This window comes from Electrona antarctica (genome assembly GCF_951216825.1).
Source record: "Electrona antarctica genome assembly, chromosome: 9".
Classification (NCBI taxonomy): Eukaryota; Metazoa; Chordata; class Actinopteri; order Myctophiformes; family Myctophidae; genus Electrona; species Electrona antarctica.
In genome coordinates this window covers 37,988,561-38,013,063 of record NC_136790.1, presented here as the reverse complement: position 1 = coordinate 38,013,063, position 24,503 = coordinate 37,988,561, and the positions used below count along the sequence as shown (strand labels likewise).

General features: G+C 43.2%; 1 protein-coding gene and 1 pseudogene across 3 annotated transcripts; one reads left to right on the top strand and one right to left on the bottom strand.

Annotated features, from left to right (window-relative positions):
• Positions 1-598: 598 nt before the first annotated feature.
• LOC306929965 (7-alpha-hydroxycholest-4-en-3-one 12-alpha-hydroxylase-like) lies at positions 599-3,267 on the bottom strand (annotated as a pseudogene). The gene is made up of 2 exons: positions 3,234-3,267; positions 599-2,149 (listed from the first exon to the last, which is right to left on the bottom strand). The product of its transcript is annotated as a 7-alpha-hydroxycholest-4-en-3-one 12-alpha-hydroxylase-like (transcript).
• A 2,128-nt stretch (positions 3,268-5,395) lies between these two features.
• On the top strand, positions 5,396-24,411 carry ddx27 (DEAD (Asp-Glu-Ala-Asp) box polypeptide 27). 2 transcript variants are annotated; one of them, XM_079510025.1, is made up of 22 exons: positions 5,396-5,619; positions 7,128-7,271; positions 8,119-8,178; positions 8,410-8,584; positions 9,440-9,489; positions 10,136-10,222; positions 10,579-10,684; positions 10,851-11,024; positions 11,682-11,832; positions 13,435-13,534; positions 14,797-14,938; positions 15,838-15,991; positions 17,214-17,295; positions 17,809-17,986; positions 20,234-20,340; positions 20,551-20,644; positions 20,981-21,072; positions 21,409-21,529; positions 22,021-22,111; positions 22,826-22,897; positions 22,940-22,975; positions 23,814-24,411. In XM_079510025.1, the coding sequence occupies exons 1-22, from the start codon at positions 5,533-5,535 to the stop codon at positions 23,827-23,829; spliced, it is 2,319 nt and encodes a 772-aa protein (XP_079366151.1). In that variant the 5' UTR covers positions 5,396-5,532; the 3' UTR covers positions 23,830-24,411. The 2 variants fall into 2 exon arrangements, with proteins under 2 accessions (XP_079366151.1, XP_079366150.1); XM_079510024.1 differs by having other exon boundaries at positions 22,826-22,975.
• The last annotated feature ends 92 nt before the right edge of the window (positions 24,412-24,503 follow it).

Here is a 24,503-nt window from a genome sequence, read left to right as displayed (position 1 = left end):
GCGTAACTTTAAAACCCATGCAATCACAGACATTAAAAACACTTGACCAAAAGCCCAACCATTATTTGCCACCATTGCCATATAGTTCAAAAGTACAACTTATTTAATTTTGACAGCTTCAAACATTTAACAGATGCTTGTCTCATTTTTAAGATCTTAAATGGACTTGCACCTCCACCACTGAAACAGTTCATATATCGAAGGGACAGTGGTGATAGAGCAACAAGGGCAACTACCAGAGGGGACAGCGAAGTGCCAAATAGACGTAGTGTGTTTTGTAAAACAGTCTTCTCTGTTAGAGCCTCCCATCACTATTTGACCTTCAAATTTAACCTGAAGAGGTGGCTAAAAACAAATCAAATCTGTAATCATGAGTAATTATCAGCCCTATTTATCACTGGTGTCATTTCTCACTTCACTGTTTTATTGCACAGGGGACAATTGTCCCTGTCAAATAAATACATTTATATTGGCAATGAGCATAATACTGTATAAACAAAAATGGAGTTGATAAATAATAATAAATAAAGTCCAAGAGGGATGCGCTTGCATCTCGAGGAAAATAAATCCACATACAATGATGAAGGTACACGGTCTATAGCTTCCAGTAGAAAAGTTTATTAATATTAAAATGTAAAAACAATGTTGTTTATCAAAAGACAGTTATAAGAAAAGCCAGTACAGATCATCATTCTCACATGATTAATTTTATCAAGCAAAAGTGAACAATGAGAGATATGGCACTTTTGTGATTTATAGGATTAGAATCTGAGCCTGTGCCTGAACTGAATGTCTCTGCTAGGGTGAGAGGCTCCAAAACCCTGATGTTTGTCAATATCAGGCATCTCCTCATCTGGCTTTTTCAGCTCCAAGTCAAAGTATATCACCATGAGGAAAATGAACTGCTTCAGCTCGTTGGTGGCAAATAATCGCCCAGGACACATGGTGACCCCACCTCCCCACGGCATGTTATAATACTTCAGCTTCTTCCCTGCTTTGTAAAAATCTGTTTTCCTGCTCCCATCTGGGTTTAGAAAGCGGTCGTATTTAAATGAAAGGGGCATACCTCTGGGTCTGTCTGAACAGCTGTGTAAGGGAAAAGAGCCACTATGTCACCCTCACGAATGGCGTACTCGCGTCCATCCGCCATCTTCAGGGTCATGTCCTGAAGCACAGCTCTGTGTAGTAGAGGTGTACCAGACAGTCGGAGGGTCTCCTCCACGGCACTGTCCAGGACTGGTGTTCTCATCAGCATGTCTTGGGTCAGGTCGATGAGAGGGCCACCGCGCTTTACTTACTCGGGATGCTTCATGAGGCAGAGGAGCAGCCAAAAGGCACTGGGTCCTGTGTTGATCTGGGATAACAAGAGAACGACCATGTACCGGTCTTGCATAGACTCTTTCATCCCATGCTCCTCCCTCAGTTGTTGCTGTTCCCGCACCCAGCCGCTGATATTGTCCTTAGCCTTGAGCTTCTGCACAGACAGAGTACTCCTGAACAGTTCCAACAGCTTCTCTGCCTCCCTCTTCTCACCAGGTGACAGCCCACCATAGAACAGTTTGGGAAATTTGCAAAACTCATAAAACGGAGCATTGGATTTGAGTCTGTCTATCTCTTTGACTTTCTCCAAACCCCCTGACCCCTGGGGGGTCTCATTGCCAAACAGAGCAAGGTATCCGGCCCTAAAGACGATGTTATAGCTGTACATAAATAGTCCATCCTCCACCCAGTCCTTGTGCTCATCACCAAGGCTATGCCGTATTAGGTCCTGCATATTACTCATCATGGCTTGTGTGATTACCGACAATCCATCCCCCATTATGTACTTGCTGTGGGGAAAGGTCTGCTCATACTCAGTTGATTCATATCCAAGCATTCTGTAGAACATCTGGCTAATATATATTTTAAAGTCTAGTTGTGTGGGCCTCCTTAAAAACAGCCCCAAAGGACAGGGGGTCCATGAGAAACGTGTAGTAAAACCCTCCCAGCTGTACCGTGAAAATGTCCCCATACTCCTGCTTCATCCTCTCCAGAAACGTTGCCATGTCCCTGCGAAACTCCAGGGCATGGCCCAGCCAGGGGATGGGTCCCCTAGCAAAAGGTGGCTCCGCCGCTGACGGAATGCCCCTTGAATATCGGTATCCAAGACCTCAGCGGCAGCCCAGAGCGCCACCCTAGATAATACAACACTCCGAGTACTACGAGTAGACAGGCCAGCAAAGTACACAGGATCGACAGCAGGACTCCCTCCACTTGCAACAGTGCAACCAACATGATCTGATCAGGTCAGGGTCAACTTTCATGTGTGGGCTAAAAACAACCTGTGCTCCTATCTCCCTTGTGATTTTCAGTAATTAAGAACCAGCTAGCTTTTAGGCTTAGTTTTACACAGGTGTTTTCAATAATCTTGCTGATTAGTGATTACACCTCTAGTCAGGTTCAAGGAAGCTTTGAGAAGGAAAGGACATGGTCACGTGACCATGACACTTTCATGGATGCTTTCATGGGAGCCAAACAGAACTACACCCGGAAGTTGCAGAATGCACTGGAGTCAATGAGATCTCAGTGACCAGCTCATGAACAAACACTATTTCTGAATGACTGAGATCTTTTGTAAAGTAATCGCTTCTGGAAAATAACAGAAGACATGTATGATGTAACACATTATTGTCTCCACCAGGCCGAAGCCGAAGGCATGGGGAGAGAGTATGTTTTGCACTCCGTCCGTGTGTGTGTGTATGTGTGTGTATGTGTGAGTGTGTTTGTCCGTCCGTCCGACTGTTAACAGCTAATCTCCGGCACCATTAATCCGGTCGATGCCAAATTTTGCACACACACCCCAAAATTTCTAGAACGGCCTGTTATAGCGCCACCAGGAGGCACATTTCTTGATATTACTCCTCCAGATTCTGTCCAAAAACCCCGCAAATCGTTACACACTATCTCTATAGTCATGTGTTCAAGACGGTTCTGTCCGATATTTCAGATTCCATCCTAATTGGCTAACATTGGCTTTCAAAGTTTGCAGGATTGGCACATTTTGAAAAAAAATCCTCAAATCATGAACGGAGCATGCAATTTACGTGAAATCTTTCACAGACTTTCATAATAGGCTGAGGAATATATCCCACCCTTTTCACATTGGCCTGTTATGGCGCCACCAACAGGTGGATCTTTGCAAAACACATTTTTATGTGTGTGGTGTCAGTGTTGGACTTATGCCACCACCGCACCTACTGGTGGGGAGTTGTTATTGAGGTGTGTCATTGTGCATCATAATTATTGTCTCCACCAGGTCGAAGGCATGGGGAGAGAGTATGTTTTGCACTCTGTCTGTCCGTCCATCCGTGTGTCCGTCCATCCGTGTGTGTGTGTGTGTGTGTGTGTGTCCGTCCATCCGTGTGTGTGTGTGTGTTAGATTTTTAGTTTGTTCAATTATTTGTTTTATTAGTTTTCTTTTTTTTACATAAACGGACAGATGCTTGTCATTATCACCAAGCATCTGTTGACCGTATGTGTGTGTGTTTGTGTGTGTGTGTGTGTGTGTGTGTGTGTGTGTGTGTGTGTGTGTGTGTGTGTGTGTGTGTGTGTGTGTGTGTGTGTGTGTACAAGAGCACATCATTTGAGGTTTCTCCCGTAAAAGGTTTTTCTTATTCTTGCCACGGTGCCACCGTTGCCAAGCGTTTGGGGGAATGTTGGGTCTCGGTAGAGATCCGGATCTGCTTTTCGTGTAGTGTCTTGAGACAACTTACTGTGATTTGGTCAGCAGTCAGCACTATATAAATTATATTTATTAATTGATTGATTGATGGTAATTCCCGTCTTGTGTCAGATGATGCATTATTTGCATTACCCTAACCCTTCACTGTGCAACAATCAAAGCATAGTTTGTGCACTATTGCAAGAACCTAGGGGGTTTTCATGATTCTGAATCCATTCCAAGCATTAGTTTTGCACTAACACTCCTTGTTCGGCCATAGGCACTTGCCCAAATGTGATGAAGTCATCACATTTGTGATGACGGCTATGGCCGATTGGCCGTTTTTAGCCCAAGGAGTGTTTTTCGTGCAAAACTAATGCTTGGAATGGATTCAGAATCATGAAAACCCCCTAGTTTGGCATGTCACATGCTACTTAAAAGCATAATGAAATTTGGAAAATGTTGCCTTATATAGGTTTTCTATGGTGTGGTCACATATACTGTAACTGGCATTAAGCTACTGATTTGGAAGAGTCATCATCCCAAAATATAAACTAGAGACATGTAGGAATACAAAAATCTCACCCGTGTGAAGTGAGGGGCGCTAATATATTAAAGTCTAACTCATGTTGATTAGGTGATGTAATACAAATGGTGCCAACACAAACATTAAACTCCATTAACAATAAAGAGACAATATGACATAATGAGGCACATTATGGCGTATATTTTCACTTCATTGTCAATGGCGTTTACAAAACAAACATTAAACTAGCGCCCCTCAAAAATATAAACATTTTACGGTCACCTTAGGTGGTACCGATTCATGAAAATAGCAGTGTCCAGGATTTTTCTTCATGAACATATTCCATTCCCGTGGCCTACTTGAACTTTTACCATAGTCCGGCAGTCGGGGTTGTGGAGTGGGAAATGTTATAGGGGTGTGAACCTACCATTAACATATATTAGGCAAAAATGTCAAACTTTCCTTATGCTTTAAGTAGCATGTGGATTCATGAATGTGTGTATATAGACAATATTTTAGGCCAATAAAAAAAAGTCTATATTCAAAATGTTGTACTTTAAACAAAAGAAGCCTGTTGGCTGCCGGACTACCCTCCAGTGGTCCAGGGATCACCAGTTGAAAACCCCCTGAATATAGTATGTTGGATCTAACCCGGATTCTCAAGCTTGATTTATGGTGTTGCTTGTGTGACCAGGGCGGCAGCCGGCAGGGCACTTAGGCCCTGAAACAGAATACCAGACTATACGCCACCCTGGGACTTTCACCCAGAGAATATAATATAATGCACAATACAGCTGAATACCCAGCCACAGGTTTAAATAAAGAGGAGCAGAGACGTGTTTTTCCCAGTACAAAAATATAATATTTTATTTAGGCTCAGGGTAGAATACTTATACTTTAATCACTTAAAAAAGGAAGGGTCATCAGGTTAGAAATGTATTTGAACAACCTATTTTAAAGGCGATGACTACAAAATGTATCAGAAACAATGTTAAAATGTCATCAGTCACTATAGCTTCATAAACTTACCGGTACAGTAATTTGATAATAAAAACAAACAACAAACAAACTTGGTAATATCATTAGGAAGTTTTATGACCGTCGCCCCCCCGGACCGCCAGGTGGCGGTGTTGGAGCTTAAATTCTCCTCAAAGAAATGACCCGGAAGCGTACCACTTTCCGTTTCCACCACCAACACACGTGTGTGTTTGTGTACGCGTACAGCTACAGGCGCACGAGCGCACACTAGTTTTTATATCAAACAACATTAAATAGTAACTTAAATAACTTAAATTAACGTGACGTCATGTTGAGCCACCTGGACCTGATCGGAACCATCCAGGATGATGAAGATGTCATGGAAGAGCCAGAATCTGAGTCTGATGACGGAGAGGTATTAATTATGCTAATAATACGAATTAGTAGCATCATTAAAGTCCTAACATTAACATACAGTAATATGAGCACTCGCATACTACTAGTATACAGCAAGTTCATGTACTAGCCCTGAAACATGACTGTCATGATTGAGTTTATAACAGTCATGTTTCAGGGCTAGTACATGTACTAGTACTTTGTATTGAGCTTTGAATTGTTTCTTTTACAGTATGCTACTTACATGAGTACTTACAGTACTCGCGTACACGAATACACTCAGTACACACATAGCCAATTGGCCATACTATTACTTTATGAGTACAGAATCAATGTAATAGGCTACAGTACACACAGTTTTTGTATTGAGCTGTGCTTGAAATGTACTGCAATTTTGCAAACTGTTAATAAATACTTCAATCAATCAATCACTTTAATGTAGCCTATACTTTACTGTTACCTTCTTTGCACAGACATTATACATGCAATAATTCACATGGCCTTTCTAGTATCTTTATGATATAATTTAGTTTTTCTACCCTTTATATCTACTTACTTATTTAGAACTTCCTTTCTTCCTTATACATTCTAATAGTGATGTAATGTCATTATTGACACAAAGCAATGAATGTGTTGTGTTGTGGCCTACATGTCCCTTACTCAGGATGGAATAGTTGGACAGTGAATACTTTTACCTGGTGCTGATTCTAAAAAAAAAAAAAAGCATTCTAAATCCTGACCTAAGTTTTCTGATTTTTTTCTTTTCTTTTTTTGGAAAACATTAATGTTGCCATACATACTGTATAGCAGTGGTTTCCAAAGTGGGGTCCGGGGACCCCTGGGGCTGGGGGTACCTAGCTCAATTAGAGATAGTTACAAATGGACCCTTATGTGTCTGTTTCAAATGGGGGGTCCGTGGCCACTTTTTCGTGTCAAGGACCCCCAAGGTCCTTGACACGAAAAAGTTTGGGAACCTCTGCTGTATAGGGTATAGCAAAATAAGCAAAAAATAAACAACTACACAGTACACACAGTGGCTCCGGCTTGAAATGTGTAACAAAGTATTGTTCCAGATCTAAATGTACATGTACTGTACTGTGTGTGTGTGTGTGTGTGTGTGTGTGTGTGTGTGTGTGTGTGTGTGTGTGTGTGTGTGTGTGTGTGTGTGTGTGTGTGTGTGTGTGTGGGGAAGGAAGAGGCAGTACTGTTGTCATTGTGACTAGTGAACAAAGTACTTGACTTACACAGATAACTATGACATTATGTCACTTTACCTTTATTAATAGTTGTGTGTCTTACACACACACACACACACACACACACACACAGGTCAAACTGGTGCTCTTCAGATTTAGCCTGACCCCAGGCCTGAATCGCTAGCCACGCCCATTAAGAAAATATGTTCTGACGATGAAGTGAAATGAAGTGAAAATTGTTAGGCTACTTCTGATTACCAGATAGGCCTAAAAGTGATTTCAGTACATGCCTGTTTATTTGACCCTCTCGTCTCCTCTCTCCCCACCTCAGGAGCAGCCCATAGTTCTTAACAGGAAGAAGAAGTTGGGTCAGAAAAGCGGAGACTTTAACACAGACTTTACGTTTGGAGAGAGAGACACTGTTCCCAATGATGACTGGGTGATGGCTGATGTCTTGGCTCAACTCAAGCCCAAGGTAATGATTTATCATCAACAACAATCTTGTTTCTTTTATTGCCTTGCATGACAGTGTAGAAAGTGTTTCTCGCTGAAAGTAGCAGATCTACAGGCTCACAATGTGTTGTGATGAGACGCACTGTGGACTTGTAAGTATTTCGGCAAGCAACACTGTAGTTATGCTTTATTTACTGTAGTTTGTCTCGACAGTTGAGACAGAGTAGGTAATGCTGGTAATTTTGTCCAACGCCTCGTTTTGAGTATTGTTTGTGCTCTGGCGGAAGTTCTGTGATGTGTTTTTGTCCTTCATTGATAAATGATTTCATGTTGACACTTGGGGTAGCTGTAGCATTACTTTACATTGCTTCAAATTGCCTTCAATGTTTCTCAAACCCACTGCTTGCAAATTAGGACTCCTTCTAAATCCATACTGGATTGTGCTCCATTATTTTTAAGTACTGCACAACACAGTTTAACTCTTTAGTCACTCATTTCTTTAGCTTGAAAACCTTCTGTCACACACTGTGCTCTGTTATACCCTGTCCAGTGTCCAAGTAGGCTAAATAAATGCTAAATAATCTGCCTTCTTCGACACGTGTAATTTCGGCTCAGTGACATGCGCACTGTGAATGAGGAAGAGACAGACAAGAGACGTCAAATGCAGTTGTATGATGCAGTTGTATGATACCAATTCAATTTATAACGGCTTTTTTCAAATACATCGTTAATGTAATTGCAATTAAAAGTAATCAGAAGATCAGTAATCATAGATAGAGAAATGTTTTGATGAATAGTGCAGCCCTAGTGTGCTGTTAGGTGGTTGGTTTTAATCCCTGTGTGTCTGTCTCTCTCTCTCTCTCTCTCAGAGAAATCCCACAACGCTGGACCAGAAGATTGAGAAAGTCAGAAAGAAACGAAAAAATGAGGTGAGTCTGGATCTCAGTTGGTGTTTTTATTTTACAGTATGTAGATGTCATACATATATATATTTACTGTATCTAGTTTATAATGGTTTATAATATAATTATATATATATATACATACATCTCACACACAAGCTCTCTTGTTAATACTTTTCATTGGTTAAATATTTATAGTTTTAGTTTCCTACTTTTACTTCAGTAACAAGTCTGAGTACTTCTTCCACCACTGTTCAGGAGAAGGCAACGCTGTCATCAACCAAGCCACAGACGGAAGGTGAGGAAGAGGAAGGTGGTGGTGATGATGACGAAGAAGATATGAAACCAGACGTGGAAGCAGCTGCAGGCGAAGAGGAGGGCGATGAAGAGGATGAGTTTAGTTCTGCCGATGAAGAGGTTCTGACCAAAGCAGGTGGGTGTTCGGCAGGGGGCGGTAAATGTAAATATTTATGTTGGGTGGTGCAGTGTTAAAGCCAGTGTCCACCACCGCGGAGGTTGTGGGTTCCTAATCCATGCATCTTCGTCGAGCATCTACGCAAACACAATTGGCCTGTGTTCGGGTGGAGGGAAGCCGGGCGGGGAGGGTGATATTTGTGATATATATACGGGCTGTCAGCAGAGAGTGTTGGGCGGGAGGAGTAGGACGGAGGCTCTATGTCCTCCCGGTGGGGGCTCCTCCTCACCAGTAGGACGGAGGCTCTATGTCCTCCCGGTGGGGGCTCCTCCTCACCAGTAGGACGGAGGCTCTATGTCCTCCCGGTGGGGGCTCCTCCTCACCAGTAGGACGGAGGCTCTATGTCCTCCAGGTGGGGGCTCCTCCTCACCAGTAGGACGGAGGCTCTATGTCCTCCCGGTGGGGGCTCCTCCTCACCAGTAGGACGGAGGCTCTATGTCCTCCAGGTGGGGGCTCCTCCTCACCAGTAGGACGGAGGCTCTATGTCCTCCAGGTGGGGGCTCCTCCTCACCAGTAGGACGGAGGCTCTATGTCCTCCCGGTGGGGGCTCCTCCTCACCAGTAGGACGGAGGCTCTATGTCCTCCAGGTGGGGGCTCCTCCTCACCAGTAGGACGGAGGCTCTATGTCCTCCAGGTGGGGGCTCCTCCTCACCAGTAGGACGGAGGCTCTATGTCCTCCCGGTGGGGGCTCCTCCTCACCAGCTAGTCAGACAAAATTGGGGATAAAAAGGGATATAAATATGTAGCAAAATTAAAATATACGATCTCCTGGTAAATTTAAAGCGTGTGATATAACTTCCTGTTTCCTGTCAGACACCGTGAGAGATAAGAAACACCGAGCAAAGAAGAAGACCGGAGACGAGGTGAGGTGACGACCTGATCACATGATCTGCTATGACATCATCACAGTAGTGAATGAATTAATGTCACGTGTGTGTGTGTGTGTGTGTGTGTGTGTGTGTGTGTGTGTGTGTGTGTGTGTGTGTGTGTGTGTGTGTGTGTGTGTGTGTGTGTGTGTGTGTGTGTGTGTGTGTGTGTGTGTGTGTGTGTGTGTGTGTGTGTGTGTGTGTGTGTGTGTGTGTGTGTGTGTGTGTGTGTGTGTGTGTGTGTGTGTGTGTGTGTTTTTCCTGGTCCTCACAAGATAAATGGTTGTTTCATTGGTTAAAACAAATGTTTAGAAGGTTTTTTTGTAAATTGATGCCCTAATTGATCACACACATATGATACAGCATCACTGAAAATCAAAGTATCATGTTTTTTTACTTGAATTTTTTACTTGAATCCTGAACATTGAGGTTTCCATACGACAGAGACATTATATAAAATATTACTCTCATGGCTATGAGCTGTGCGACCCCTTTTTTCCCCTTTAAAGTCTATTCACTGTGGTCAATACTGGTGTGACTGTGAACACCAACTCCTTTGCCTCACTCCGATGATTGACAATCATCGTTCTAAAATGTGGATGTCCTGATCTCCTGTGTGTGTGTGTGTGTGTGTGTGTGCTAGCCTCCAGAAGCGTTCTTTGACGACGCGTCCAACTATGATGACCTGCTGAGGTTTGAGGACATGAACCTGTCCAGACCCATCCTGAAGGTATGCTTTGAGTCTTTGACCCTTGACCCCTGCTGCCTAGAAGTTGCTTTTACTTCCAGTTGAATAGAATACTTTTACATGATTCTAGTTGCTTATATTCAGTAAACAGTGACAATATTAGTGTTACAACAATCAATGGAACAAAAACAATTGATCAAAATGAGCAAGAATCTAATCCGTGACCTTTAAAATATAAAGTAAATTTTCTACGAAGATCTTGAATGGGAGATGCCGTTTGATTTGAAGAGTGCACACTGCAGTTAAAAGAAACAGCCACCAGATGACACAAGAGTACAGCAAGAGTTTTCTCACCTGCTAAAAGTCACTAGGATTAAAACTTGTGTGTATGTGTGCAGGCCATCACAGCCATGGGTTTTAAGGACCCCACTCCCATCCAGAAAGCCTGCGTTCCGGTCGGTCTAATGGGGAAAGACATCTGCGCCTGCGCTGCTACTGGAACTGGTAATAATAACTCATAGGAACTAGGAAGGTTAAAATAACATCCTAGCTTATAGTAATATGGCGTCCAGTAGTACTAGTAACCATATTGTTACTACTCTCTGTCTCTCTCTTTCTCTCTCTGTGTGTCTCGCTCTGTCTCTGTGTTTCTCTGTGTGTCTCTCTCTAGGTAAGACCGCAGCCTTCATGCTGCCGGTGTTGGAGCGTTTGATTTATAAGCCCAGGGAGTCCATGGTGACCCGTGTGTTGGTGCTGGTTCCCACCAGAGAGCTGGGGATCCAGGTCCACTCTGTGGCCCGCCTGCTGGCCCAGTTCACTGCAATCACAACCTGCCTGGCTGTGGGTAAGACATTGAACTCACTCTGTACTGGAACTAACCCAGTTCACTGCAGTCACAACCTGCCTGGCTGTGGGTAAGACATTGAACTCACTCTGTACTGGAACTAACCCAGTTTATATACAACTAACTATATTTGAGGGTGCATTCGCACTTGTACTGTTTGCTGAAATAAATGTTGCAACATATTGTACCACCACTTAAGCCCAAAACGTCTGTGGACGTCCTGGGTATTACCGCACGTGCATAGCCCAAGACGTCTGTGGACGTCTTTGAAAAAAACCCCAAAAACAATATATATATATATATATATTTTTTTTTAAAGGTAGACGCCTCCTTCGGCTCTGGGGGTGTGTACTCAAGTGAGGCAAGCTTCCGCGTTGGTGCTTCACTAGTCTCGCGTAGCCAGACAAGACAACTATTGCGAGAAGCAACACTCTGGCAACATGAGACTAGTGCTTCACAGAAGCTTCTGCGGACGTTCAGGTCCCAGAAATGACGCGCTGTGATTGGCCAGTAGTCACTTGAGTGGCAGCGTGGCGTAGCGTGCCTTCCGCCCTCACGTCGATACGCATGGCTCCAACGAACTGCAGCGGCAAATGAGGCATCTATTTTTTTATATCCATGTTTAACATAATGGTGTGTGTGTGTGTGTGTGTGTAGGTGGTTTGGATCTGAAGACCCAGGAAGCAGCATTGAGAGCAGGTCCTGATGTCCTGATAGCCACTCCAGGTCGACTGATAGACCACCTTCACAACACGCCTTCCTTCGAGCTCACCCAGATAGAGATCCTTGTTCTGGACGAGGCTGACAGGTAACTAAGTAGTTAACAGATAGACATCATCGCTGTCAGGCAGAAACCTCTTATCTCCATATTTTCACTTTTTGTGTTTTTCTTTAACGCCCTACTTGGTCATGCTAGTTAGTTAGTTTATTGACAAATGTATAAAACATTGGGTCCAAACAATAATAAAAATCCCATGAATCAAAAACTTTAAAAGGTACAATACATTAAAATATACAATACACAATAAAGAATCCCTACACCGTCACACTAAAGTATCAAAAGGGACATATACAAGCTCGTTGGTGCCGCCTTTTTGAAGAGTTTTGGACATATGAGGTTTCTACCCGACCTTAACTGTAATGTAAATAACTAGTTAACTAACAAGCTAAAAGATAGTTAGCTTTACTAAATGGGTTAATGTGTATATACTAGGGCTTTCACTTCTAGTGATTTAGATAGTTAGCTTTACTAAATGGGTTAATGTGTATATACTAGGGCTTTCACTTCTAGGGATTTTTACTAGTTGACTATTTGCCTAGTTTACTGGTCGACTAGTATATATGCAGTATTTTTAACCCATTTAGACCTGATATTGAAATTTTAAAAAAGGCTTCTAAATCCTAACATTTTTCTCAAAAACCAATGTTTCTATGTCAGTGGTGCTCAACCTTTTTCATGTCAAGGACCCCCAGAATTATCTCTATTGAGCCACGGACCCCCATCTCAAAATATGTGGTTCCAGGGACCTCCCCAGAAGCAACTATTTGAGTTTAAAAAGATTTGCACCACATGTTCACGATTTAAAAAAAATAGCAGACCTACAAGCTCGTAGCGCGCCACTCGGTGGCGCGCTATGAGCTTGTAGATCTGCTATTTTTCAATAGCTGAAGTTTAAAATTGTGCCGAAAGTGGTTAAAACGCTATAATGTGACACAGATGCGGCGTCAGGTCTAAATGGGTTAATTAAGCAATATTACACGAGAGGGTGTGGGTTAACGTGATTATTGCCACTTCACCCTCGAGTGTAATATTGCAATTATACCACAGTTACCCTTAAAACTAAGAGAATCGCTGAAAAAAAAATATTTTTTAATGACAGATGTAGTCACTACGACCACAAATGTCCCAAGAAACTAGCTAGCCTAGCCACCGAGTTTGCTAGCGCTCTGGGAGAACAGAGCAGCTGAATTCTTTGTTTTGATTAGGTGGTGAATGGTGCTGGTTTAACCCACGGCTAGAAGGCTGTTTCAACCAATCAGATTGCTTCCTCGAAAAACGACCTGTGGTATAATTGACGTTTCTGCCCTTAGGCCTTCTTCAGACCCAAACATCAATTAGAAATAGTGCTTATGGAGCCCGGATATGCAACTTTCTTTTCCTTTATTTATTGATTCAAGGAAGCTTGATAGATTACAACATCATAGTCCTGAAGTGTGTTCCATTTGTGTGGGATCAACAGTACTTATTTTTCTCAATGTCAAAGAATTAATCACCTGTTAATGTCACAGAAGAAGTATTGACTGTGACTGTGTGACTGTGTGACTGTGTGTGTGTGTGTGTGTGTGTGTGTGTGTGTGTGTGTGTGTGTACGTGCTTGCATTTGTGTGTGCACGTGCGTGTGTGCGTCAGAATGCTGGATGAGTACTTTGAGGAGCAGATGAAGGAGATTATCAGACAGTGTGCGTACCAGAGACAGACCATGCTGTTCTCTGCTACTATGACCGAGGAGGTATGCACACACACACACACACACACACACACGTAGACTTTAACAGAGGGCGGTGCAGCATGTCAAACAAAGCACTGCGCACACAGTGGCCTCTCCAATATGGCACAGTGTATGTATCATCTATATGCGCTATAAAGCGCTGTTTATCAAAACATAAAAATGTAATAGTAAATACTAAACAGTGCAGGCATACACACAAGTGTGCGTCGCACACTGGTAGACAGACCAGAAAAGAGAACACAACAGGAGAGGGGGCATAATTGTCACACAGCGCAACGCAGCGCAGCACAGCGGCCCGAGAACACAATACAAAATATAACATTAACACTAGTGGCAGTACAGCAGCCCGACCTTCAGAACACAATAGAAGACATAGGATTAGGTCTATATTAACATTACAGCAGCAAGCAGCAGTTTGGCACATCATCAGAATACAATCTGCTATTACCTTCCAAGTTCACGACGTGAACCTTCTCCTCCTCGATAATGTTCTCATGTTAGTTTGTTACCGTACTTATTTTCTGAGCCATGCAAATAAACAACAACCCGCACTGACGGGAGACGGAGAGATTCATGCGTCCCGCGCGTAAAGCTAAACCAGAAACAGGACAGTCATTGCGTCAGCACGGATGTAGCCTCGGAAACCCAGACGTTTTATTTTCAGCACGGAGGTGTGGGGGATATAGTTTAGGGATAAAGTTTGCGTGCTTCTATATGTTACTTCTCTGACACAGCACATGATGCAGTTCAACTTCGGTGGTACACCGACCGCGCTGAGAGCCACACACAGCTGCAGTTAGGTTGTTAATTAAGGGCGTGTTCTGAATGCAATGCAAACTAATAGGCGAGTGCGCTCCGGTGCGGTATGCAAAGGGAAAGAATGACTTCTGTCCGTCTGTGACAATACTCAATCCTACAGTTTGAATTCTGTACACATGCACACACAGAGCAAAACATATAATATGGGGAAATCAATTTAATTTATTTTATTTTTTGACTTTCGATTTTTTTAATGAATGCCCTAACGTACGCTAGGAAGGGAAAATAATGTTTTGTGCTATGGGTGATTTTCTAAACATTTCCAATATAAAAAATACATAAAATCAAAACTAGCAGATGTACAAGCTCGCAGTGCAGCACAAAGTGGCGTGCTGTGACATTTTAACGGCCCCTGGTGGTCCCCGGAACCCACTTCAATAACTGTACCACATGCTAGGTGGTGATAACTGATAATAACTTTACCGTACGTGTGTGATTTCTAGGTGAAGGACCTGGCGTCTGTCTCTCTGCAGCAGCCAATCAGAATCTTTGTAAACAGTAACACAGACGTCGCCCCCTACCTGCGACAAGAGTTCATCAGAATACGACCCAACAGAGAGGGGGACAGAGAAGCTATTGTAGCAGGTACTACTCTCCTCCAGTGTTGATTGTGACAGCACATTCTAGTCATCTGAAATGTGTCTGTACTACTCTACTCCAGTGTTGATTGTGACAGCACATTCTAGTCATCTGAAATGTGTCTTAACTCATTTACTGTTTGAGTTTCTTGAGAACAGTCTGTACACACTGCCAGCGTTTTGGAGCGCTTTTTACTACCGGTAATCTTTCAAGACCATCAGACTATTTTGTTCTATGACGACGTAAAAAACGAATAAAGGGGGTCGGGGTAGTGTGTCACTGCAATGTTTCATTCTTTATTTATTGGCAGTTGAATTTAGCTTACCAAAAACGCTGTCTGCGAACAGAAAGCAGTGAAAATGAGTTTTTTAATAAATTCTAAAACCAGCTTGGAGTTTTTTTTAGATCACGTTATTTCTGGGTGTAATCTTCTTCGGAATATCCTAGGATCACTCCCAGGTTGCAGAAGCGCCCTCTATTATATTGTAATCAATGTATTGCGCCAATGGGGGTCTGTGCGTGCGTTGGATTTAAATTACATATACATGCCTCAATGGCAGTCAATGATTTAAAATGAACGCTCCATATTTTACCATTATACTTAACCCATTTTTGGCGGTAACCCCTTTTGGTGTTAGCATTATGTTATGCTTTAGCTATTGAAAAATAGCAGATCTACAAGCTCATAGCGCGCCACCGAGTGGCGCGCTACGAGCTTGTAGGTCTGCTATTTTTGAAAAATCGAAGAACGACTGACATAGAAACATAGCTTTTTCAGAAAACTGTCAGGATGTGGAAGACGTTTTTAGAATCTGATCTCAGGTCAAAATGGGTTAATAATCCTGCTAATTGTAATTCTTACTCGTGTGTGTGTGTGTGTGTGTGCGCGTGCGTGTGTGTCTCAGCCTTGCTGACACGCTCCTTCCAGGATCACGTGATGCTGTTCACTCAGACTAAGAAGCAGGCCCACCGCCTGCACATCCTGCTGGGCCTCATGGGTCTGAAGGTTGGAGAGCTGCACGGAGACCTGAGCCAGACCCAGAGGCTGGAGAACCTCAGGTACACACACACACACACACACACACACACACACACACACACACACACACACACACACATCTTATGCCATTCATCTCTGTGCCTATGATACATTATATTGTACATGACGCAAGAGCCAAGATGTCTCTCCCAGGCCTGATGGCTATTGTTTATGGTACAGTTTGTCCTTGTAACATGGCAGCATAACTATGGTCTGATTCCTTGTGCTGCTGGCAGAACCACTGTACCACAGGCCTGTGTGTACTGTACATCTCCCCTGTCCACACATGTATTAAAGAACCACTGTACCACAGGCCTGTGTGTACTGTACATCTCCCCTGTACATCTCCCAGAACGACTGTACCACAGGCCTGTGTGTACTGTACATCTCCCCTGTCCACACATGTATTAGCCCATTTAGGCCTGACGTCGAAATTAAAAAAACGTTAGCCCTGAAAGAATATATACCTATTCAAAGATTTGTGCCGCATTTTTATGATTTTTCAAAAATAGCAGATCTACAAGCTCATAGCGCGCCACTCGGTGGCGCGCTATGAGCTTGTTTTTTCAATAGCTAAAGTATAACAGAATGCTTGAAACACCAAAAGGGGTTCCCGCCCAAAATGGGTTAAAGCACAACCACCACCTTTTAAGCTTTCTTTCCCTTTTATTTCATATTACTGATTGACTGAATTCCACCACTCTAGTTTGATATCGTCTCTGTTGGGTGGAAACCTATTATCTTCGAAAGTGTTACTTTCCATGATTCAAATTCAAAAGTAGCAGATCTACAAGCTTGAAACGTGTTGCCTCGCAAGACGTTTCGAGCTTGTACATCAGTACATCTGCTACTTTTGATGCTTGAAGTTGTAACCCTCATGCAACCCTATATTTATTTGCATCTGTGATGTTGTAATGTGGTTCAAATGTTTATTGTTTTTATTATATGTATTGTGTTTTATAGGCTGTGAACTATATGCATTAGGCCACATACCACCATGGGATTTGTATCTCTGGGACCCCAATCTACAATGTAGTAAAGTTGTGTTTGAGAGTGTGCAAATGTACCGCCTAACTGAACAGTAATTCATTGCCATGGAGCACCTGCTCTACAAACATTGATGAACTGAATTAGTGAATGATTCAAACACGGCATCAGTAAGTAAGTACAATGGAACCAGATCAGAACTTTATCTCCTCCTCTTCTCTCCTTTCCTCCTCTCCTCTCTGCTGTCCTGTCCAGGCGTTTTAAAGATGACCAGATAGATATCTTGGTGGCGACAGATGTTGCAGCCAGAGGTCTGGACATCGATGGAGTCAAGACGGTCTGAAACACTTTATTATTGCTGATCTATTTTAGTCCTGTCTGTCCTCCTTATGTCTCAGGAACCATTCATCCGATCGACTTCACACTCAACAAGTTGCTTAGGACCCAAGTCCTAAGAGTCGGCGTGTGAGGTCGGCGTGTGAAGTCGATCGGACGAGTGGTTCCTGAACGGCCACATTCACACAGTGGACATGTCTCAAAAGGGAATGTGTTAGTGTTTTAGATGTTTAACACTTGACCTAGCATCCCTATTTCGGGGCAAATATTTAGTGAAAATAGCAACACGACAAGCTCACAACTTGTGTTACGACATGATTTGAGCTTGTAGATCGCCTATTTTCGGCAAAGAGGTTTGGTACAGACACAGAGACAAAAAAGTACAGAAGCTTGTGTTGTGAGCTTGTAGGTCTGCTATTATTCGGCTTTGGGCTTACAGTTAAAATGCCCTATTTCTTTTTTAAATGGCTTTCATAAAATCACTGTACTAAAATGTTGTGTTGTGTGTGTGTAGGTGATAAACTTCACCATGCCCAACACGGCGAAGCATTACGTCCACCGCGTGGGCCGAACGGCGCGTGCGGGTAAAGCAGGACGCTCTGTGTCTCTGGTAGGAGAGCAGGAGAGACGCATGTTGAAGGACATCGTGAAGGCGGCCAGGAGCGCAGTGAAGGCCCGAGTGCTGCCTCAAGGTACTGACACTACTGACTACACTACCTAGTGAAGGCCTCAAGGTACTGACACTACTGACTACACTACCTAGTGAAGGCCTCAAGGTACTGACACTACTGACTACTACACTACCTAGTGAAGGCCTCAAGGTACTGACACTACTGACTACACTACCTAGTGAAGGCCTCAAGGTACTGACACTACTGACTACACTACCTAGTGAAGGCCTCAAGGTACTGACACTACTGACTACACTACCTAGTGAAGGCCTCAAGGTACTGACACTACTGACTACACTACCTAGTGAAGGCCTCAAGGTACTGACACTACTGACTACACTACCTAGTGAAGGCCTCAAGGTACTGACACTACTGACTACACTACCTAGTGAAGGCCTCAAGGTACTGACACTACTGACTACACTACCTAGTGAAGGCCCCAAGGTACTGACACTACTGACTACACTACCTAGTGAAGGCCCCAAGGTACTGACACTACTGACTACACTACCTAGTGAAGGCCTCAAGGTACTGACACTACTGACTACACTACCTAGTGAAGGCCTCAAGGTACTGACACTACTGACTACACTACCTAGTGAAGGCCCGAGTGCTGCCTCAAGGTACTGACACTACTGACTACACTACCTAGTGAAGGCCTCAAGGTACTGACACTACTGACTACACTACCTAGTGAAGGCCTCAAGGTACTGACACTACTGACTACACTACCTAGTGAAGGCCTCAAGGTACTGACACTACTGACTACACTACCTAGTGAAGGCCTCAAGGTACTGACACTACTGACTACACTACCTAGTGAAGGCCTCAAGGTACTGACACTACTGACTAGTGACTACACTACCTAGTGAAGGCCTCAAGGTACTGACACTACTGACTACACTACCTAGTGAAGGCCTCAAGGTACTGACACTACTGACTACACTACCTAGTGAAGGCCTCAAGGTACTGACACTACTGACTACACTACCTAGTGAAGGCCTCAAGGTACTGACACTACTGACTACACTACCTAGTGAAGGCCTCAAGGTACTGACACTACTGACTACACTACCTAGTGAAGGCCTCAAGGTACTGACACTACTGACTACACTACCTAGTGAAGGCCTCAAGGTACTGACACTACTGACTACACTACCTAGTGAAGGCCTCAAGGTACTGACACTACTGACTACTACACTACCTAGTGAAGGCCTCAAGGTACTGACACTACTGACTACACTACCTAGTGAAGGCCCGAGTGCTGCCTCAAGGTACTGACACTACTGACTACTACACTATCTAGTGAAGGCCTCAAGGTACTGACTACTACACTACCTAGTGAAGGCCTCAAGGTACTGACACTACTGACTAGTACACTACCTAGTGAAGGCCTCAAGGTACTGACACTACTGACTACTACACTACCTAGTGAAGGCCTCAAGGTACTGACACTACTGACTAGTACACTACCTAGTGAAGGCCTCAAGGTACTGACACTACTGACTACTACACTACCTAGTGAAGGCCCGAGTACTGCCTCAAGGTACTGACACTACTGACTACACTACCTAGTGAAGGCCAGGGTACTGTCTCAAGGTACTGACACTACTGACTGGTACACTACCTAGTGAAGGCCCGAGTACTGCCTCAAGTTACTGACACTACTGACTAGTACACTACCTAGTGCAGGCCTCAAGGTACTGACACTACTGTCTACACTACCTAGTGAAAGTACTGACTAGTACAATACCTACTGACTACACGACCTACTACATGTTACTACAGACTAGAGCTGGGCAGTTAACCGAGGGAAGAAAAAGAAAAACATATATGTAACTCTAGGTTACTTCAGTAACCCCAGTTAAAGAAAAAGAAAAACATATATGTAACTCTAGGTTACTTCAGTAACCCCAGTTATTTAAACAACTGATCTTCTACCACTGATTTGAACACAGTTTCCTGTGCGAAAGTGTTGATTTTCCTTTAGCAATGAGCTAATACAGCCAATCTGCTTGCTCCTGTGTCTAGGTCAGACACAGGAGGGGGAGGAAGGATCAGGGGGAGGGGGGATATTTATTCAAATTCTTTTATACAATCAACTAAATCAATTAATCTGCTTAACCCTGTATTATACCTTTTTATACAATGGTAGCATAACCAGCCCTACTGCAGACTAACCTGTCTGTCTGTCTGTCTGTCTGTCTGTCTGTCTGTCTGTCTGTCTGTCTGTCTGTCTGTCTGTCTGTCTGTCTGTCTGTGTATCAGAGGTCATCTTAAAGTTCAGAGATCACATCACCAATCTGGAGAAAGATATTTATGCCGTCATGAGACTGGAGAGGGAAGAAAGATCGATGGCTGCTACAGAGGCTCAGGTCTGTCTGTCTGTCTGTCTGTCTGTCTGTCTGTCTGTCTGTCTGTCTGTCTGTCTGTCTGTCTGTCTGTCTGTCTGTCTGTCTGTTGCTGTGTGTGAGTGTGAGATAGATTATTGTACTCGGTCCTGTGAGTGTATCTGTCTGTCCGTGATCAGCTAATCTCGGGCACCACTGGACCGACGCACAACTTTGCTACCGTTTGTCTTTCAGATCAGTGTGGCCCAGAAGCGTCTCACCCAGACAGAGGAGGAGGCGCCAGAGAGAGGCTGGTTCCAAACCCGACAGGAGAGAAAGAAAGAACGCAGTCAGTATGACACACTTAAATATAGAGCAACATATAACAGTATGACACACTTAAATATAGAGCAACATATAACAGTATGACACACTTAAATATAGAGCAACATATAACAGTATGACACACTTAAATATAGAGCAACATATAACAGTATGACACACTTAAATATAGAGCAACATATAACAGTATGACACACTTAAATATAGAGCAACATATAACAGTATGACACACTTAAATATCGTTGCTGTCGGGCAGAAACCTCTTATCTGCATATTTTAACTTTTTGTGCCCGAATTATTATTATTATTAATCTATCCATCCTTCTATCTCCATCTCTTCTAGTGAATAAAGCTCTGCAGGACTTTGACACGGCTCTGAGAGGAACTAAAAAGAGGGCAAAATTCCTCAAAGACGGAAAGAAGAAAATACTGACTGTAAATACAGTAGTATTAATATTTGTATTGTAATTATAAGTAGTAGTGTTACTATTACTGTTTGTATTATTACTATTTATCTAGCATGTGTGTCACCTGTAATAGCAGTGGTATATGTACTCTAGAGGTAGCCTACAGTTACTGTAATATTATACAATTATAAAACACAATTTCAATAAAACATTGACAATGGCAGTTAAATTATGTATGTATTTTATGTATGTATATACAATACACGCATGCACACACATACCCACAAACACCGAGTTCACACACCTACACGCACAGAAGTAGGTACTGTACCTTGATTGACACAAAGTGTTGCCCCGCCCCCAGGCCGAGGAGCGTGCTCAGTTTGAACAGCTCAAGTCTCAGATGTATGCAGAGCGAGCCGCCAAGAGAGAGCGTCGCCCCAAGAGAGCCAGAGCCATGCCCGAGGAAGAGGCCCCACCCCAAGGTAGGTCTGCCACTATTATCTCAGTTAGACCCGAGGCCCATTCTACATATTTTAGATTTTATCAGTGTCACTGGGCTCACTTACTTCCTGGACTACATGTTATCTCAGTAAGACAGCCCTCCCCCTATCCACAAGGAGGAGCAGTGCACCAAAGCATTATGGGAGTTGTAGTCCAGGAAGTGAGCCCAGTACTGAGGAAATCTAAAATATGTAAAACCACATATTTCACACAAAGATCCCAGGAACGTGTTCTCAATCTTCTAAACGTGTGTGTGTGTGTGTGTGTGTGTGTGTGTGTGTGTGTGTGTGTGTGTGTGTGTGTGTGTGTGTGTGTGTGTGTGTGTGTGTGTGTGTGTGTGTGTGTGTGTGTGTGTGTGTGTGTGTGTGTGTGTGTGTGTGTGTGTGTGTGTGTGTGTGTGTGTGTGTGTGTGTGTGTGTGTGTGTGTGTGTGTGTGTGTGTGTGTGTGTGTGTGTGTGTGTGTCCCCAACAGCCAAAAAGAAAGTTAATGGGGGCAAGAAGTCTGTGTTTGACAAGGAGTTGACCAACACCAGCAGCAAGGCTCTGAAACACTACAGAGCAGGGTAAGACCTGTCTGTCTGTTGGGTTGGTGTTAGTGACTGTGTGTAGTAGTGTTGCGCGGCCCAGCTTTTTTGCATAACCCGCCCGTATCTGTTTCGGAATGGTTCACTTCACTTAGCATCACCCTGCAGTGTAGCTCTCCACTCGAAATGAATGAGTCGCTGCATGTTCTCATTTTAGTTTCGATTGTGCCTATACTTCGACTTCGTTGCGCGGTGCCTGTACCGCACACCCAAAATAGCCACTCTACAAGCTCACAACGCGTCGCCTGCGGTGCGTTGTGAGCTTGTAGTTCCTATAATTCTGTGTGTGCGCACTGTGCACGCCTGCGTCACACGCTCAATTAAGAAAGATTTAATGCAGATGCGCTGATGATGCCGGCGAGGTTCAGAGCCTCGGAGGGGAATTGTTTTAACATGCAGTTCAGGATGGAGAGAACACTTTTCTCCGGCGGTCAAAAAGGCAGGGGCTCAGCCCCCTTTCATAAGGACAAGATGAGCAACAGCACAAGCTGATGATTTCAGCAGTAGGAGTAGGACTAGGAGAGCAGGTAGCCCCCCCCGCGCTGCGCAATAATTGCGCTGAAAATCTTGGATTTATATAACTGGATTTTTAAAACCCATTTATCTCGGATTCTCGCTTTCCCCAGCCTCGTCCCTTGATTGAAAGTTATTAATTCAATTTCTTGAGATTCTGTAACAAAGTTTATGTTTCAGACCGTCCTTTGAGGACAGGAAGAGACTGGGGATGAACGGCAAGAAAGGAGGGATGAACAACAAGAAAGGAGGGATGAACAACAAGAAAGGAGGGATGAACAACAAGACAGGAGGTGGAAGCGGTGGTTTTAAATCCAAAACCAAATCCAAGTGAGTGAACTGTACACTTTTGACCTCTATAAACGTATCCAATGGAAAACTGTCCAGGAAATATCCAATATGAGAATACTGTATTTTACTTTTCTGGAATGTTATAAAATAAAGAGTTAGTGGTAGGCTTGGGCAATATACCGATATTACCGTTTACCGCGATATTTTAAATCAATACCGGTAATATCGCAGAGTATATAAATAATACCGAATACCGGTAATATCGCGGAGTATATAAAACACCACTCAATAATACCGTCATAATACTAATATCGTGGGGAAATTTTGACTGGAGAGGGGAGGGGAGGGGAAATTTTGACAGGAGAGGGGAGGGGAGGGGAGGGGAGGGGACATTTTGACTGGAGAGGAGAGGAGAGGAGAGGGGAAATTCAGCCCGTGTGATATATTAATGTTTTATTAATAAAACCGATAATACCGATTATCGCGATATTATTCACGTTATCAATATCGATATCAAAAAATCAATATCGCCCAAGCCTAGTTAGTGGTGGAGTTCAATACAAGCGGGACCCAGTACATGGCAGGCCCTAGAGGTTCATGGTTGTACTTTATTGTTACATCTTGTGTACAGGTACATAAGAGTAAAACCTATTTTTGTTTGGCTTCCTTCAGACAATGCAGCAGCATAGATAGCGTAACATTCAAAACAACAAAAACACAGTAAACAAAGAATAAAGAGGGATTGGGGACAATTATAATTGGAGCTACAGAATGATGGTTAGAGTGACAGAACACAGTTTGTAGGGTTTTCTTTCCTGTTTGCTGCTAATATCAGCCAGTTTTTTTTTAATGGATACAAAAACACCTTGTCTTTCAGGTTTAAGAGGAAGTAAACATAGAGATCACTGGACTGTATCATACCGGACTGGACTATACCATACTGGACTGGACTATCGGTTGAAAACATTGGATTTTCCAGTTTTTATTTTTCATAATTCATACATCATTCATTGTTTTGGGTGTAAAACTATCTACTAGTATCTGTTATACGTGAAATTCTTTATCAATAAAGATGTAATGATTGACTAAAGGACAGAGCTGTGCCAATTACTACAGACACAAACACCAATACACAGTGTCCTAAAGAATAGACATAAATTCATAGATGCTGCATGTCTCTGCATTATTTATGATATTGAGACCATTTAGGCAGTATCGGAATTCAGAACATATATTCGACACCTATTCGACAAAATGTCATTCTTTCTTGAATTCTGCCTTCAATTTTAAGGCAGACTGGTGTCTTTATTTGATAGAAAAATATCAATGTCTACTTTATTGTTTGTTTTTTCTGTATTTTATACATTCAAATACTGGCCAGTGTGATGTCGAATTAGGTCACTCGCAATGTACATTTGTGAATGTGTACTGGCAACAAGACATTGCCCATAGATGGACAGATCTTGGAAGGGGTGGGGGGAGGGCAAGGTGGGGGGGGATCTATAAAAAAAGGCACAGAAATGTAAAAAAATGAAAATGTTGACTATACTGCTGTCATTAAGTGCTA

Coding starts and splice junctions, on each gene's coding strand:
- ddx27 (XM_079510024.1), top strand. CDS start 5,533: ATGTTGAGCCACCTGGACCTGATCGGAACCATCCAGGATGATGAAGAT. Junction 17,296..17,808: donor ACATCGATGGAGTCAAGACG/GTCTGAAACACT, acceptor GTGTGTGTGTAG/GTGATAAACTTCACCATGCC. Junction 21,530..22,020: donor GGAAGAGGCCCCACCCCAAG/GTAGGTCTGCCA, acceptor TGTCCCCAACAG/CCAAAAAGAAAGTTAATGGG.